Raw genomic sequence first — 17,917 nt, 5'->3', positions numbered from 1 at the left:
AGGTTCATAGGGGTGAGTGTATGCGCGTGTATATGAGCGCTTGCATCTGTATTGTGTTAAAAAAAATTCAAAAAAAATCGAGGAGGAGAGGAAAGAGTCAGGCGATGGAATGCGCTCTGTATATTGATTCATTCACAACTGATACGACATATACACTGGAGGAGTCGTAACCAAGTGCCTGAGAGAAGTGGCACGCAAGCCAGGGCATGAGTCACGATCCTAAATACAAGAAAACAGTATGCGTACATGTACAACAAGATACACAGGTAAATTACATGCTAACACCCCCCTTCAGCCAGAACGCCATTCGGTTGGACGTTGAGGCTGGCTCAAAACTGATGGAATACCTGTGACGGGAGCCCTTGGTGAACAAGTCCGCAAACTGAGAACTCGACGGAACATGAAGGACGCGAGCTTCACCACGTGCCACATGGTCACGGACGAAGTGGAGGTCAATCTCAATATGCTTCATGCGCTGGTGTTGCACGGGATTAGATGCATTGCACGGGATTAGATGCAATATACGAGGCGTTGATGTTGTCACAATAGACCACTGTTGCCTGAGAGGGAGGCCGCCGAAGTTCATGCAATAGTTGTCGCAGCCAATAAGATTCGGCGACGCAGTTTGCCACACCGTGATATTCAGCCTCCGCACTTGAACGCGACATGGTCGTTTGCCGTTTGGAAGACCATGACAATAAATTCTGCCCGAGGAAAACGCAAAACCCGGATGTGGACTTTCGCGTGTCTGGGCAGCCGGCCCAGTCATCATCCATGTATGCCACCAGATCATGTGAGGAGGACTTGTAGAGCTGCAGGCCGAAGTGCGATGTACGACGGAGATACCGAAGAATGCGTTTGATGAGTTGCATGTGGGAGTCACGTGTTGCATGCATGAAGAGACACACTTGTTGAACCGCATAGGAGAGATCCGGCCGAATGAGAGTGAGGTATTGGAGCTCCAGCAAGGCTGCGGTATAGAGTGGGATTGGCCAAGAGATCACCATCACGAGCGGATAGTTTAGACTGTGTGTCGACGGGGGTGGAGACATGCTTGCAGTTTAGCATGTGGCCGCGATCAAGAATTTCGAGGGCATATTGCTGTTGGCACAAGAACAAGCCGGAGCTGTTGGGTGTAACGTTGATGCCCAAGAAATGGTGAAGCTTGCCTAGATCGGTCATGGAGAACTCTTGTTTCAGGGCATGAATGACGCGGTGAAGGGTATGTGGTGTGCTAGCGGTGAGGATGATATCATCCACATAGACTAGGAGATAGGCAATGGAGGAACCGTGGTGGAGAATGAAAAGAGAGGAGTCGCTCTTGGAAGCGAGAAACCCAAGGGACACGAGGAATGACCGAAATCTATGGAACCAAGTATGGGGAGCTTGCTTTAAGCCATAGAGAGAATTAGAAGGAGACACACATGATCGGGGTGCGAGGGATCCACAAACCAGCGGGTTGAGCACAATATACGGTCTCCTTGAGGTCACCATGGAGGAATGCATTCTTGACGTCGAGTTTGTGAATGGGCCAGCAGCTGGATGTGGCAATGCTAAGCACAACTCGAATGGTGGTTCGTTTGACCACCGAGCTGAACGTCTCATCATAATCAACACCCTCTTGTTGAGTGAAGCCACTAGCCACCCAACGTGCCTTGTAACGCGCCAAAGTACCATCGGTGTTGAACTTGTGGCTGAAGATCCACTTGCAAGTCACCACATTTACACCTGCAGGCTTGGGAACCAAAGACCAAGTCGAATTCTTAAGTAAAGCATCATATTCCTCACACATTGCATGTTGCCAATTTGGGTCCTTGAGGTGCGGAGCGATAAGTGGGAGGGATAGGTGAGATAGAGGGAGTGGTGGTGTTGGCAAGAAAAAGTCGTTTAGGATGGCAAAATCCCGATTTGGCCCTGGTTGTCATTTTATGGGAGTTGTGAGGGGGTTTAATTGGCAGTGCACGAGCAGGGAGACATGGCTGCATAGGGATGGAGGGTGCACACTACTAGGGAAAACCCTAGTAGTGGCACGGGTTTTATTGCTATCAGTAGCGCGGGTAGCCGCACTACTACTACGGCGCTACAGCTAACTGGTAGTAGTAGCGCGGTCTAACCCAACGCTACTACTAGTAACCGTATCAGTAGCGCTCTTCAGTAACGCGCTACTACTAGGTAGCTGTAGAGCTTTTCCTGTCCCCGCGCTGCTGCTGTATCTTTCAACATTTTTTTCTTTCTATATTGTAGAACAATACCCATTTCAATAAACAACAATTTCACAAATACTAGGTACTCATATAACAATATCATTAACCACAATACCAGATACTCATATATAGTCATACAATATCATGAAACATTATATGCACTCATATATATATAGTCAACATGCATGGATAAATCTCATATGGCGAACTAATAATAGTTGATAAGAAGTCTACTAGATAGTCATACAGTAGCATATATATGGTTCATCAGCCACACACATATATAGTTCTAGATGATATCGATGACGATCATCATCCTCAAGCCTTGGCGGTGGGTGTTCCTGATAGTAATTAGGATGGCCTGTCCAACATGAAGATTCTTGCGAACGAGGAAGCTCTTCCACCCAACCGAGCTTAAGTGTGTGCGACCGTCCGTGTCCACGCCGTACGCACAGGCGGTGACAGAGCCCCTTGCGGTAAGGCGTATTCCAGCAGAGCCTTCTTCATCAGGCTCGATACCACAACTCACAGATAGGCTCTTTGGCAATTTCTGAATAAGAAAACATATCAATTAATAAGTAGCGTGGCACATACTCTTGCAAATATATTTCTACTAAGTATTGATTTCTACACTATCAAAAGACATAGTACTACATTTCTACTAAGCATGAATTCTACTAATAAGTATGGATTCTACACTATTAACAGTTCCTTGGATTCTACACTAAGCATATATATCATTGGACTCTAGCTACACTAAAGCATATCATCGATCGGATTCTATAGTAAGCATATATATCATTGGACTCTAGCTACACAATAAAGCATATCATCGATCAGATAGTAAGCATGTCATTGGACTCTACACTAATTAAGTATGTCATCAAACTATACACTAAAGCATATCATCGGCTAGCTTCCACACACAACCTATCATTGGACTCTACACTAAGCATATCATCGGATCATTTGCATTTGTAAGTATAACAATAAAGCATATCATCAAATTACTACAGTAAGTATAACATACCATGACATGTCGATCAACCATGGTACTTGTTAGGCAGATCACGAATGGCATCCTGACAAAGTCAGCACGTGGCGGAATTATGTCCCATAGGTTGCACACCTCCTCCTCGCTCAGCCTCATTCTTTGAGCATAGATGGCTTCATCAAGTGGGTCCTCATCGTCATCTTCATCATCTTCCTCCGTGTTGACATAAATGACTGCCAGCTTGGGTCTTTCTGCTCTGCAGGAGAAGTGAATCAACTCACCACTAGTGATACCCATGTGGGTGATGAAACAGAGCCATCCATCTCCTCTCATCTGCGACATATTTCGTCCTTTCTCGACCTCCATAGTGTAGGGGCTCCCAGGAGCCTCAAAGGTCACAGTGTCTCCAGTCAGTTTGTTGAATTCTAACCTCACATTGCATGGGACGATCTGTGTAAAAAAAAGCAAAATGAAATGTACACAATGCATTAATGCCAATAACACTAAAAACCAAATAGTTGTTACAAGTTTCATATAATTTGTTACCGCCGCATGAAGAAAATTCGGATGGAAGTAGATGCCGAACAACGTGCCAGTTGCAAGGCTGCTGGCGCACCTTGACTTGCACAGTCGAATGGTGGTGGCGGCGGTGGCGTCATTTTCCTAAAGCAATATGAGCAAGGATGAACAATCCACTTCACAGGAAAGAAAAACAGTAGCATGTGCTATTTTTGGTTCTTCTTCGGTTATATTTTCATAGTGGAACCCGATCCCAAAGTAAACGCAAAGTTCTCAATTAACTTACTAACACCTTCTAGAATAGAACCAGCAGCTAGCAGGCAAATGCCAAATCAGCCAACAAGACTCACCGTTACAGAAGCTAGCTAGCTAGAGAGCACTCTTCAGAGTTGCTAGAATACAATGCGTCGATCTTAATCGGAAAACAGAATATTCAGGTTTAGTAACTAAAATTAACAGCATGCATATGCTTCTTTCCAGCTTTTATATTTACATAAAAAACATCAACACTTGCAAGTTGTAACAGGTCGTACAAGCGACAGAAATATCTAGTCACAAGGCTAACGAATACATATGACGATTTTGTACAATCTTTGCTATTTATCTTGTGCATATAAACAAAACAAAATTTCAAAACTTATTAGATTCTGCAGTGTGAGGACATTACATATAACAAGAACTGCCATGTATATCACCGATCTCTAGATGAAGAGATTCTTCCGCGAGAAGCAATTTGATGGACATATAATCCTAAGATGTGTTGGGGAACACGGTAATTTCAAAAAAATTCCTACGATCAAGCAAGATCTATCTAGGAGATGCATAGCAACGAGAGGAGAGAGTGTGTCCACATACCCTCGTAGACCGAAAGCGGAAGCATTTCAATAACGCGGTTGATGTAGTCGAACGTCTTCGCGATCCAACCGATCCAAGTACCGAACGTGCGGCACCTCCGCGTTCAGCACACGTTCAGCTCGATGACGTCCCTCGTGCTCTTGATCCAGTTGAGGACGAGGGTGAGTTCCGTCAGCATGATGGCATGGCGACGGTGATGATGAAGCTACCGGCGCAGGGCTTCGCCTAAGCTCTACGATGGTATGATCGAGGTGTGTAACTGTGGAGTGGGGCACCGCACACGGTTGGGAGAGAAACTTGTGTGTCTTTGGGGTGCCCCCTGCCCCCGTATATAAAGGAGGGAGGGAGAGAGGCCGGGCCCCTAGGGGCGCGCCAAGTGTATGGAGTCCTACTAGGACTTCCAAGTCCTAGTAGGAATCCTTTCCCTTTTAGGAGTAGGAGAGAAGGAAGGAGAGAGGGAGTAGGAAAGGGCAAGGGGAGCGCCACCCCCTTCCCCTAGTCCAATTCGGACCCATGGGGGGGCACCTCCCCTTGGCCTGCCACCTCCATTTCCCGTATGGCCCAATAAGGCCCATTACTTCTCCCGGTGAATTCTCGTAACTCTCCGGTACTCCGAAAAATACCCGAATCACTCGGAACCTTTCCCGTGTCCGAATATAGCCTCCCAATATATCGATCTTTACGTCTCGACCATTTCGAGACTCCTCGTCATGTCCGTGATCTCATCCGGGACTCCGAACAAACTTCGGTCATCAAAACACATAACTCATAATACAAATCGTCATCGGACGTTAAGCGTGCGGACCCTACTGGTTCGAGAACTATGTAGACATGATCGAGACACATCTCCGATCAATAACCAATAGCGGAACCTGGATGCTCATATTGGCTCCTACATATTCTACGAAGATATTTATCGGTCAAACCGCATAACAACATACGTTGGTCCCTTTGTCATCGGTATGTTACTTGCCCGAGATTCGATCGTCGGTATTATCATACCTAGTTCAATCTCGTTACTGGCAAGTCTCTTTACTCGTTCCGTAATACTTCATACTGCAACTAACTCATTAGTCACAATGCTTGCAAGGCTTATAGTGATGAGTATTACCGAGACGGCCCAGAGATACCTCTCCGAAACACGGAGTGACAATTTCTAATCTCGATCTATGCCAACCCAACAAACACCTTCGGAGACATCTGTAGAGCACCTTTATAATCACCCTTTTACGTTGTGACATTTAGTAGCACACAAAGTGTTCCTCCGATATTCAGGAGTTGCATAATCTCATAGTCTGAGGAACATGTATAAGTCATGAAGAAAGCAGTAGCAATGAAACTGTAACGATCATGATGCTAAGCTAACGGATGGGTCTTGTCTATCACATCATTCTCCTAATGATGTGATCCCATTCATCAAATGACAACACATGTCTATGGTTAGGAAACATAACCATCTTTGATTAACGAGCTAGTCAAGTAGAGGCATACTAGGGACACTATGTTTTGTCTATGTATTCACACATGTACTAAGTTTCCGGTTAATACAATTCTAGCATGAATAATAAACATTTATCATGAAATAAGGAAATAAATAATAACTTTATTATTTCCTCTAGGGCATATTTCCTTCAGTCTCCCACTTGCACTAGAGTCAATAATCTAGTTCAGATCGTCATGTGATTTAACACCAATAGTTCACATCTGTATGTGATTAACACCCATAGTTCACATCGCCATGTGACCAACACCCAAAGGGTTTACTAGAGTCAATAATCTAGTTCACATCGCTATGTGATTAACACCCAAAGAGTACTAAGGTGTGATCATGTTTTGCTCGTGAGAGAAGTTTAGTCAACGGGTCTGTCACATTCAGAGCCGTATGTATTTTGCAAATATTCTATGTCTACAATGCTATGCATGGAGCTACTCTAGCTAATTGCTCCCACTTTCAATATGTATCCAGATTGAGACTTAGAGTCATCTGGATCGGTGTAAAAGCTTGCATCGACGTAACTCTTTACGACGAACTCTTTATCACCCCCATCACCGAGAAACATTTCCTTAGTCCTCACTAAGGATAATTTTGACCGTTGTCCAGTGATCTACTCTTAGATCACTATTGTACCCCCTTGCCAAACTCATGGCAAGGTACACAATAGGTCTGGTACACATCACAACATACTTTATAGAACCTATGACTGTGGCATAGGGAATGACTTTCATTCTCTTTCTATCTTCTGCCGTGGTCGGGCTTTGAGTCTTACTCAACTTTACACCTTGTAATACAGACAAGAACTCCTTCTTTGACTGATCCATTTTGAACTCTTTCAAAAACTTGTCAAGGTATTTACTCATTGAAAAATCTTATCAAGCGTCTTGATCTATCTCTATAGATCTTGATGCCCAATATGTAAGCAGCTTCACCGAGGTCTTTCATTGAAAAACTCTTATTCAAGTATCCCTTTATGCTATCCAGAAATTCTATATCATTTCCAATCAACAATATGTCATCCACATATAATATTAGAAATGCTACAGAGCTCCCACTCACTTTCTTGTAAATACAGGCTTCTCCAAAAGTCTGTATAAAACCATATGCTTTGATCACACTATCAAAGCGTTTATTCCAACTCCGAGAGGCTTGCACCAGTCCATAAATGGATCGCTGGAGCTTGCACACTTTGTTAGCACCCTTTGGATCGACAAAACCTTCTGGTTGCATCATATACAACTCTCCTGCCAGAAATCCATTCAGGAATGCAGTTTTGACATCCATCTGCCAAATTTCATAATCATAAAATGCAGCAATTTCTAACATGATTCGGACAGACTTAAGCATCGCTACGGGTGAAAGTCTCATCGTAGTCAACTCCTTGAACTTGTCGAAAACCTTTTGCGACAAGTCAAGCTTTGTAGATAGTAACACTACTATCAGCATCCGTCTTCCTCTTGAAGATCCATTTATTCTTCATGGCTTGCTGATCATCGGGCAAGTCCACCAAAGTCCACACTTTGTTCTCATACATGGATCTCATCTCAGATTTCATGGCCTCAAGCCATTTCGCGGAATCTGGGCTCATCATTGCTTCCTCATAGTTCATAGGTTCATCATGGTCTAGTAACATGACTTCCAGAACAGGATTACCGTACCACTCTGGTGCGGATCTTACTCTGGAAGACCTACGAAGTTCGGTAGTAACTTGATTTGAAGCTTCATGATCATCATCATTAGCTTCCTCACTAGTTGGTGTAGGAATCACTGGAACTGATTTTTGTGATGAACTACTTTCCAATAAGGGAGAAGGTACAGTTACCTCATCAAGTTCTACTTTCCTCCCACTCACTTCTTTCGAGAGAAACTCCTTCTCTAGAAAGGATCCATTCTTAGCAACAATATCTTGCCTTCGGATCTGTGATAGAAGGTGTACCCAACAGTTTCCTTTGGGTATCCTATGAAGACACACTTCTCCGATTTGGGTTCGAGCTTATCAGGTTGAAGCTTTTTCACATAAGCATCACAGCCCCAAACTTTAAGAAACGACAACTTTGGTTTCTTGCCAAACCATAGTTCATAAGGCGTCGTCTCAACGGATTTTGATGGTGCCCTGTTTAACGTGAATGCAGCTGTCTCTAATGCATAACCCCAAAACGATAGTGTAAATCGGTAAGAGACATCATAGATCGCACCATATCCAATAAAGTGCGGTTACGATGTTCGGACACACCATTACGCTGTGGTGTTCCAGGTGGCGTGAGCTGTGAAACTATTCCACATTTTTTTAAATGAAGGCCAAACTCGTAACTCAAATATTCTCCTCCACAATCAGATCGTAGAAACTTTATTTTCTTGTTACGATGATTCTCCACTTCACTCTGAAATTCTTTGAACTTTTCAAATGTTTCAGACTTGTGTTTCATTAAGTAGATATACCCATATCTGCTCAAATCATCTGTGAAGGTCAGAAAATAACGATACCCGCCACGAGCATCAACACTCATTGGACCGCATACATCGGTATGTATTATTTCCAATAAGTCCCTAGCTCGTTCCATTGTTCCGGAGAACGGAGTTTTTGTCATCTTGACCATAAGGCACGGTTCGCAAGCATCAAATGATTCATAATCAAGTGATTCCAAAAGTCCATCTTTATGGAGTTTCTTCATGCGCTTTACACCGATATGACCCAAACGACAGTGCCACAAATAAGTTGCACTATCATTATGAACTTTGCATCTTTTGGAATCAATATTATGTGTATCATTACGATCAAGATTCAATAAACCATCAACATTGGGTGTATGACCATAGAAGGTTTTATTCATGTAAACAGAATAACAATTATTCTCTGTCTTAAATGAATAACCGTATTGCAATAAACATGATCTAATCATATTCATGCTCAACGCAAACACCAAATAACATTTATTTAGGTTCAACACTAATCCCGAGAGTATAGGGAGTGTACGATGATGATCATATCAATCTTGGAACCACTTCCAACACACATCGTCACTTCTCCTTCAACTAGTCTCTGTTTATTCTGTAACTCCTGTTTCGAGTTACTAATCAATTAGCAACCAAACAAGTATCAAATACCCAGGGGTTACTATGAACACTAGTAAAGTACACATCAATAATCTGTATATCAAATATACCTTTGTTCACTTTGCCATCCTTCTTATCCACCAAGTATTTGGGGTAGTTCCGCTTCCAGTGACCATTTCCTTTGCAGTAGAAGCACTCAGTTTCAGGCTTAGGTCTAGCTTTAGGCTTCTTCACGGGAGTGACAACTTGCTTGCCATTCTATTTGAAGTTCCCTTTCTTTCCCTTTGCCCTTTTCTTGAAACTAGTGGTCTTGTCAATCATCAACACTTGATGCCTTTTCTTGATTTCTACCTTCGTCGATTTCAGCATCACGAAGAGCTCGGAAATCGTTTTTGTCATCCCCTGCATACTATAGTTCATCACAAAGTTCCAGTAACTTGGTGATGGTGACTAGAGAACTCTGTCAATCACTATCTTATCTGGAAGATTAACTCCCACTTGATTCAAGTGATTGTAGTACCCAGACATTCTGAGTACATGCTCACTAGCTGAGCAATTCTCCTCCATCTTTTTGGCGAAGTACTTGTCGGAGGTCTCATACCTCTTGACACGGGCATGAGTCTAAAATACCAATTTCAGATCTTGGAACATCTCACATGCTCTGTGACGTTTCAAAAACGTTTTTGAAGTCCCGGTTCTAGGCTGTAAAGCATGGTGCACTAAACTATCAAGTAGTCATCATATTGAGCTAGCCAAACGTTCATAACGTCTGCATGTGCTCCTGCAATAGGTCTGTCACCTAGCGGTGCATCAAGGACATAATTCTTCTGTGCAACAATGAGGATAAACCTCATATCACGGACCCAGTCCGCATCATTGTTACTATCATCTTTCAACTTAGTTTTCTCTAGGAACATATAAAAAACATAGGGAAGCTACAACGCGAGCTATTGATCTACAACATAATTTGCAAAATACTATCAGGACTAAGTTCATGATAAATTAAAGTTCAATTAATCATATTACTTAAGAACTCCCACTTAGATAGACATCCCTCTAGTCATCTAATTGATCACGTGATCCATATCAACTAAACCATATCCGATCATCACATGAGATGGAGTAGTTTTCAATGGTGAACATCACTATGTTGATCATATCTACTATATGATTCACGCTCGACCTTTCGGTCTCCAGTGTTCCGAGGCCATATCTGCATATGCTAGGCTCGTCAAGTTTAACCCGAGTATTCTGCGTGTGCAAAACTGGCTTGCACCCGTTGTATGTGAACGTAGAGCCTATCACACCCGATCATCACGTGGTGTCTCAGCACGAAGAACTGTCGCAACGGTGCATACTCAGGGAGAACACTTATACTTTGAAATTTTAGTAAGGTATCATCTTATAATGCGCCGAACTAAGCAAAATAAGAAGCATAAAAGATAAACATCACATGTAATCAAAATATGTGACATGATATGGCCATCATCATCTTGTGCCTTTGATCTCCATCTCCAAAGTACCATCATGATCTCCATCGTCACCGGCATGACACCATGATCTCCATCATCTTGATCTTTATCAACGTGTCATCACATGGTTGTCTCGCCAACTATTGTTTTTGCAACTATTGCTATCGCATAGCGATAAAGTAAAGCAATTATATGGCGCTTGCATCTTATGCAATAAAGAGACAACCATAAGGCTCCTGCCAGTTGCCGATAACTTTAACAAAACATGATCAACTCATACAACACATCATGTCTTGACCATATCACATCACAACATGCCCTGCAAAAACAAGTTAGACATCCTGTACTTTGTTGTTGCAAGTTTTACGTGGCTGCTATGGGCTTAGCAAGAACCGTTCTTACCTACGCATCAAAACCACAATGATTTTTCGTCAAATGTGCTGTTTCAACATTCAACAAGGACCGGGCGTAGCCACACTCGATTCAACTAAAGTTGGAGAAACAGACACTCACTAGCCACCTGTGTGTGAAGCACGTCGGTAGAACCAGTCTCGCGTAAACGTACGCGTAATGTCGGTCTGAGCCGCTTCATCGAACAATACCGCCGAATCAAAGTATGACATGCTGGTAAGCACTATGACTATTATCGCCCACAACTATTTGTGTTCTACTCGCGCATATAACATGTACGCATGGACCTGGCTCGGATGCCACTGTTGGGGAACGCGGTAATTTCAAAAAATTTCCTACGATCACGCAAGATCTATCTAGGAGATGCATAGCAAGGAGAGGGGAGAGTGTGTCCACGTACCCTCGTAGACCGAAAGCGGAAGCGTTTCAATAACGCGGTTGATGTAGTTGAACGTCTTCGCGATCCAACCGATCCAAGTACCGAACGTACGGCACCTCCGCGTTCAGCACACGTTCAGCTCGATGACGTCCCTCGTGCTCTTGATCCAGTTGAGGACGAGGGTGAGTTCCGTTAGCATGATGGCATGGCGACAATGGTGATGATGCTACCAGCGCAGGGCTTCGCCTAAGCTCTACGATGGTATGATCGAGGTGTGTAACTGTGGAGGGGGGCACCGCACACGGTTGGGAGAGAAACTTGTGTGTCTTTGGGGTGCCCCCTGCCCCGTATACAAAGGAGGGAGGGAGAGAGGCCGGCCCGCTAGGGGCGCTCCAAGTGTATGGAGTCCTACTAGGATTTCCAAGTCCTAGTAGGAATCCTTTCCCTTTTAGGAGTAGGAGAGAAGGAAGGAGAGAGGGAGTAGGAAAGGGCAAGGGGGGCGCCGCCCCCTTCCCCTAGTCCAATTCGGACCCGGGGAGGGGGGGGGTGGGGGCACGCGCCACCTCCCCATGGCCTGCCTCCTCTATTTCCCGTATGGCCCAATAAGGCCCATTACTTCTCCCGGTGAATTCTCGTAACTCTCCGGTACTCCGAAAAATACCCGAATCACTCGGAACCTTTCCGATGTACGAATATAGCCTTCCGATATATTGATCTTTACGTCTTGACCATTTCGAGACTTCTCGTCACGTCTGTGATCTCATCAGGGACTCCGAACAAACTTCGGTCATCAAAACACATAACTCATAATACAAATCATCATCGAACGTTAAGCATGTGGACCCTACGGGTTCGAGAACTATGTAGACATGATCGAGACACATCTCCGATCAATAACCAATAGCGGAACCTGGATGCTCATATTGGCTCCTACATATTCTACGAAGATATTTATCGGTCAAACCGCATAACAACATACGTTGTTCCCTTTGTCATCGGTATGTTACTTGCCCGAGATTCGATCGTCGGTATTATCATACCTAGTTCAATCTCGTTACTGGCAAGTCTCTTTACTCGTTCCGTAATACTTCATCCTGCAACTATCATTAGTCACAATGCTTGCAAGGCTTATAGTGATGAGTATTACCGAGACGGCCCAGAGATACCTCTCCGAAACACGGAGTGACAAATCCTAATCTCGATCTATGCCAACCCAACAAACACCTTCGGAGACATCTGTAGAGCACCTTTATAATCACCCTTTTACGTTGTGACGTTTGGTAGCACATAAAGTGTTCCTCCGGTATTCAGGAGTTGCATAATCTCATAGTCTGAGGAACATGTATAAGTCATGAAGAAAGCAGTAGCAATGAAACTGTAACGATCATGATGCTAAGCTAACGGATGGGTCTTGTCTATCACATCATTCTCCTAATGATGTGATCCCGTTCATCAAATGACAACACATGTCTATGGTTAGGAAACATAACCATCTTTGATTAACGAGCTAGTCAAGTAGAGGCATACTAGGGACACTATGTTTTGTCTATGTATTCACACATGTACTAAGTTTCCGGTTAATACAATTCTAGCATGAATAATAAACATTTATCACGAAATAAGGAAATAAATAATAACTTTATTATTGCCTCTAGGGCATATTGCCTTCAAGGTCTAGTAACATATAAGATGATATGAGGTTAGCAACAGATTCTATGAGGATCCTATGTGATACTAACAGTAGGATCTAGAGATGCTAGAATTAACCCAATCCATATGCGAACAATTGCACAACTGCAGATCCGAGGGCTAGAAATCGGTTATATTCATTATTTAAAATTAAATAGTAGTACACCAACTACAATAGCATAAAAAAACTACTATGAGGAACACAAAAACCACAACCATAGCAGCAGGCACTAGAGCAGGGGCGGATGCATCTCGGTAGCCTACACTACTACACTAGAGCAGTGGGGCTCTCAACAACACCGTCTCTCTCGTCATTGCACTCGAAGTGTCGAGACTCAGGGGCTCAATATAGCCTGAGCCGACTGGGGTGGGGGCGGCGGGCGGCGGAGTTGGGGGGCGGCTGGGATAGTGGGGCAGCAGGGGGAGTGGGGAGGCGACCGGAGAGAGCGCGCAGGCGGCAAGAGGGTGAGGAGCAGCGGAGAGAGGATGACCATTACCTGCGGCGGCGGTGGCGCGCGATGGCTGGGGGAGGAACCCTAACCGCGCGGTGGCGTCGGGCGGAGGGGAGGACGATCGAAGTGAGAGGGTGGGGGGAGGAGTTTTCTTTTGGTGTAGTAGTAGCGCGGCGTACGGGCCGGCGCTACTGCTAAGCGCACTAGCTGTAGCGCCGGTGCACAGCCCACGCTACAGCAAAGTGGGCTACCGTTTTGGCCCTGCGGCCCACGTAACAGCAGCGCGGCCCGTGCTAACCAACACTGCTGCTATTCAGTAGCAGTAGCGCGTTTTGTACCAGGCGCTACTGCTACATACGAGTAGCATGGGGCCCAAATAGGTGCTACTGGTAAACTTCTATGTACTCCCTTCATTTTTATTTACTCTGCATATTAGAGTTGACTGAAGTCAAACATCGTAAAGTTTGACCAAGTTTATAGGAAAGAATATAAATATTTACGATAACAGATCGATATGATGCGAAAGTACGTTCAATAATGAATCTAATGGTATTAATTTGTAATTGGACATGTGAATATTTTTGTCTATAAACTTTGTCAAAGTTTATAAAGTTTGACTTTGACCAAATCTAATATGCGGAGTAAATAAAAACGGAGGGAGTATAAGCATTTTCCTAGTAGAGGCGGAATATGAGGAGGATTGCGTGGTGTCCGGGACAGGGCTGGAAGGTGTGGGATCCGAGGAAGATCCGCGGGCAGGTGTAGCAGACGCGGTAGGCGCGCGATCCAAGGGAGGGGACGCGGCAGACTCGGTGGAGTCGCGGTCCGAGGTAGTGCATTATGAATCGGAGGGAGTATTATTTTGTTTCGAACAAGGGAAATGTTTGTAAACGGCGTGCCGGCGCAACACTCGGCCGGTCTCCATCTCCACGCCACGCAGTACGTCCTCCCACGCGCCAAAATAGGCTCACGCACCGCTGTTTCTCCTTTCCTTATCCCCTCGCGAGCCTTCCTGTCCATTCATTTCTCACCTCCTCTTCTTTTCCCCATGGATCTCAAATCAGTTCTCACCCGATCGCGCAAGGCAGGGGGAGGACATGGCCTGCACCTTCTCCATGCTCATGGCTTTGACGGGGGGCGGCGCTGCTAACCACTGCATGGCGGCGGCCTTGGGGCGGCGTGGCCGAGCGGGTGCTGGAGACGGGGGCGTCCATTGGTGCTGGAGACCGCGTCCAGCAATGCTGCAACCAGCCGAGCATGGCGCTGCCCACCACGGGCACGGTGACCACGCTGACGGGTGCTGCAAACCACGGTGGCAAAACGATGAAACCGTGACGGAGGATGCTGGAACTGGCTGAGCCCGATGCTGCGACGAGGCGGCGATTTTTGGTGTGGTGAAGTTTTTGGTGGAACCAGGCATCAGCGGTGCTACAACCAGCCACAAAAATTGCTGGAACCGGCATCAACTGGTGCTGGAACCGGACGCGCCTTCCCACCGCGAACGGTTATTTGCTGGAACTTGCTACTTCTTTTGCTACATCTACTTTCCTTTTGGATTTTGCTTCCTGTTATTTTTGCTGGAACCGGACACTCCTCGCACTGCCGACGTGCTTTTGGGCTGGAACCAGCTTTTCTTTTTGCTGAAACTTGCTACATCGACTTCTTCATTTGGTGGTGATGGGTGGTGTTTTTGCTACAACAGGCAACTACAAAAGTTACATCCGGCGAGCGGTTTTTGTACGACCAGCAATGAGGGTGAGTACTTCCTTTTTGCTAGCTCATTGTCAGCATGCTGTGACCGGCGACCGGCGCCACCGGAGCTGCGGCCGTCGCCATAGGGAGCTGCAGCCGCGGGCGCACGCTGCTGCATGCATGTAGCGAGAAACGCAAGAGGTGGCTGCGGTGGCTACGACGGTGACCTGCAGGGACGAGGACGACCGGCGGCGAGGGCAGCGACTGGCGAGACGTGCCAGGCAGTGCTTCAAGGCCGGGCGCGTCGCTAGTCCATGGCTACCTGATGGAAGCTTTTTTTTTTCAAAGAAAAAATACATTGACAGAGAAAGGAGAGAGAATCGTGTGGCTACCCGATGTTTGATCGGACGCTGCTGGTGCGACCGGCCGGGCGCGTCGCTAGTCCATGGCTACCTGATGGAAGCTTTTTTTTTTTCCAAAGAAAAAATACATTGACAGAGAAAGGAGAGAGAATCGTGTGGCTACCCGATGTTTGATCGGACGCTGCTGGTGCGACCGGCCCAAATTTCGGCCGGCGCACCGGCGCGTATGACTCGCCTTGGAACAAACTGTCAGGAGAATTTTCTACGAACTGAGGATAGTGTCTTTATGCAAGGCTAAACGATACAGACAAGGGGCACACCTAAACCCGGATTTGGAGGTCGGCATACCATATATTGCCAGACAAGAGGATGCCGCTAGTTCACTACATCCCGCTCAGAATTATCTCGGAGGCAAGACCACCGGGTGCGCTGACATAAACAGAGTGCTCCAGTTGAAACGAGGCATGTCCGCCGGAGGCCTGCGCCGTGGTCGTCTCCAAGCTAATCTGAGTGTGCCATTGCAGCTCGCTTGTGCTCGCCGCACTCCCGTCAAGATTACTCATCCTCGATGGGCCTGCACTATCGTCACCATCCGAGTCCTCCCCTTCTGGCGGCGGCCACACGAACCTTGGCTTCATTAGAGGCACCTCCGGCGGTGGCGCCGACTTGGCGATGATCCGCACCACCTCGGGCATATTCGGGCGATCCAACGGGTTGGGGTTGCTACACGCCAAGCCAAGGAGCAGCAGGCGTCGCAAATCATCGCAGACGTCCAGGGCCAGCTGCTCGTCGTCCTCGGAAAAAGCAGCGAGCACGACGGGATCCACGCACTCCGTTAGCCTCCCCTCACGGTGGAGGCGCCACACTCGATCTGTGATATGGACGTCGTCGTCATCCGAGGCCCGGTGAATCAGCGCCCGCTGGCCCGTGACAACCTCGAGGATGAGCACCCCGAGCGCGAAGATGTCTGTCTGCCGCGTTGCCTTGCCACTCAGAGCATACTCCAGCGCCATGTATCCCCGTGTCCCACCAATGCCGGTGGCAGAGTTCCTGTTGACATCGACAATGCAGGCCAAGCCGAAGTCCCCGAGTCGGCCACGGAAACTCGAGTCCAGCATCACGTTGCTTGCCTTGATGTCACAGTGGAGCACCATTGGTTCGTACTCATGGTGGACGTAGTGCAAGCCGATGGCTATGTCCCTCATGATCTCGTACCGGATGGACCATTGGATGCCTGTACCATTCACTAGTAGAAAAAGGGGCTTTTACCCCGGTTCATAAGGGTCTTTATTCCCGGTTCTGGAACCGGGACTAAAGGGTCGTTACTAATGCCCTAGCCCTTTAGTCCCGGTTCTTACACGAAGCGGGACTAAAGACCGTCCACGTGGCTGGTGCGGGGAGCCCAGGCAGGAGGGCCTTTGGTCCTGGTTGGTGCCACCAACCGGGACCAATAGGCAGGGCCTTTTGTCCCGGTTGGTGTCACCAACCGGGACCAATAGGCATCCACGCGTCAGCAGCTGGCAGGAGCTGAGATTTTTGTTTTTTTTTGAAATGGGGTGGTTTAGGGGTTTTGGGGGGTTAATTTAGGTGTTTCATATATTGTGTTAGCTAGCTAATTAATAGAAAGAAGTGTCCTCTCTTATCTCCGTGCTTGGTCGACGCTACGTACTATAGACGTATGGAGAGGAGTAGACACGCTAGCTAGTAATCAAATGAAGGAAACAGAAGATCGTCATGAACATATGCATACAGAGAGAAGTGATATCGACCACCTCTCCTTCTCCGAGATATTGGTCGAACAACAAGTTCTCGTATATCTATCCGACACTACCGGCTACATATATACAATAATTATCTCTTACAATACAATCTCCTAATTAAATTGTAGGAACACGGGGTCCACATAGTATTCTCCGTTTTCAGCGATCACGTGCTCAAGGAAGAATGCCGCAAATTCCTCTTGAATTCTCGCATACGATCTGGTGCTAGGAGTTCATCCCGCTTCCGAAACATCTAATTTGAAGAAGGGGGTTAATACATATATATATGAATAAATGAAACTCAACACAAATGATGGTAATAAAATAAAGTTGTGAATATTATTGCTTACGCACTTCATATTGTTCTTCAGTGTAGCCCCGCTCACAGGTCGTGTAGCGGATGGACTCGCAAACGTAGTATCCACAGTAATTATTACCGGGTTCCTGCCACAACCACTTTACAAGAAATAGAGGTCAATCAAACTGATAAGCAAGCATGCTAAATGGTATTGATGAAACTAGCGCTTGAATCACTAGGAGATGCGCGGAACATGCTACTATAGTACTTACTTTCGGGTG

General features: G+C 46.1%; 1 protein-coding gene across 1 annotated transcript; it reads right to left on the bottom strand.

Annotated features, from left to right (window-relative positions):
• Positions 1-15,961: 15,961 nt before the first annotated feature.
• On the bottom strand, positions 15,962-16,783 carry LOC123126027 (probable L-type lectin-domain containing receptor kinase S.5). The gene has a single exon (XM_044546445.1). It carries the CDS (start codon positions 16,781-16,783, stop codon positions 15,962-15,964), a length of 822 nt encoding a protein of 273 aa, XP_044402380.1.
• Positions 16,784-17,917: the final 1,134 nt, after the last annotated feature.

This window comes from Triticum aestivum, chromosome 5D (genome assembly GCF_018294505.1).
Source record: "Triticum aestivum cultivar Chinese Spring chromosome 5D, IWGSC CS RefSeq v2.1, whole genome shotgun sequence".
NCBI lineage: Eukaryota > Viridiplantae > Streptophyta > Magnoliopsida > Poales > Poaceae > Triticum > Triticum aestivum.
The sequence above is the reverse complement of the archived record's forward strand: the minus strand, read 5'-3'. Positions and strand labels throughout refer to the sequence as shown.

Coding starts and splice junctions, on each gene's coding strand:
- LOC123126027 (XM_044546445.1), bottom strand. CDS start 16,783: ATGAGGGACATAGCCATCGGCTTGCACTACGTCCACCATGAGTACGAA.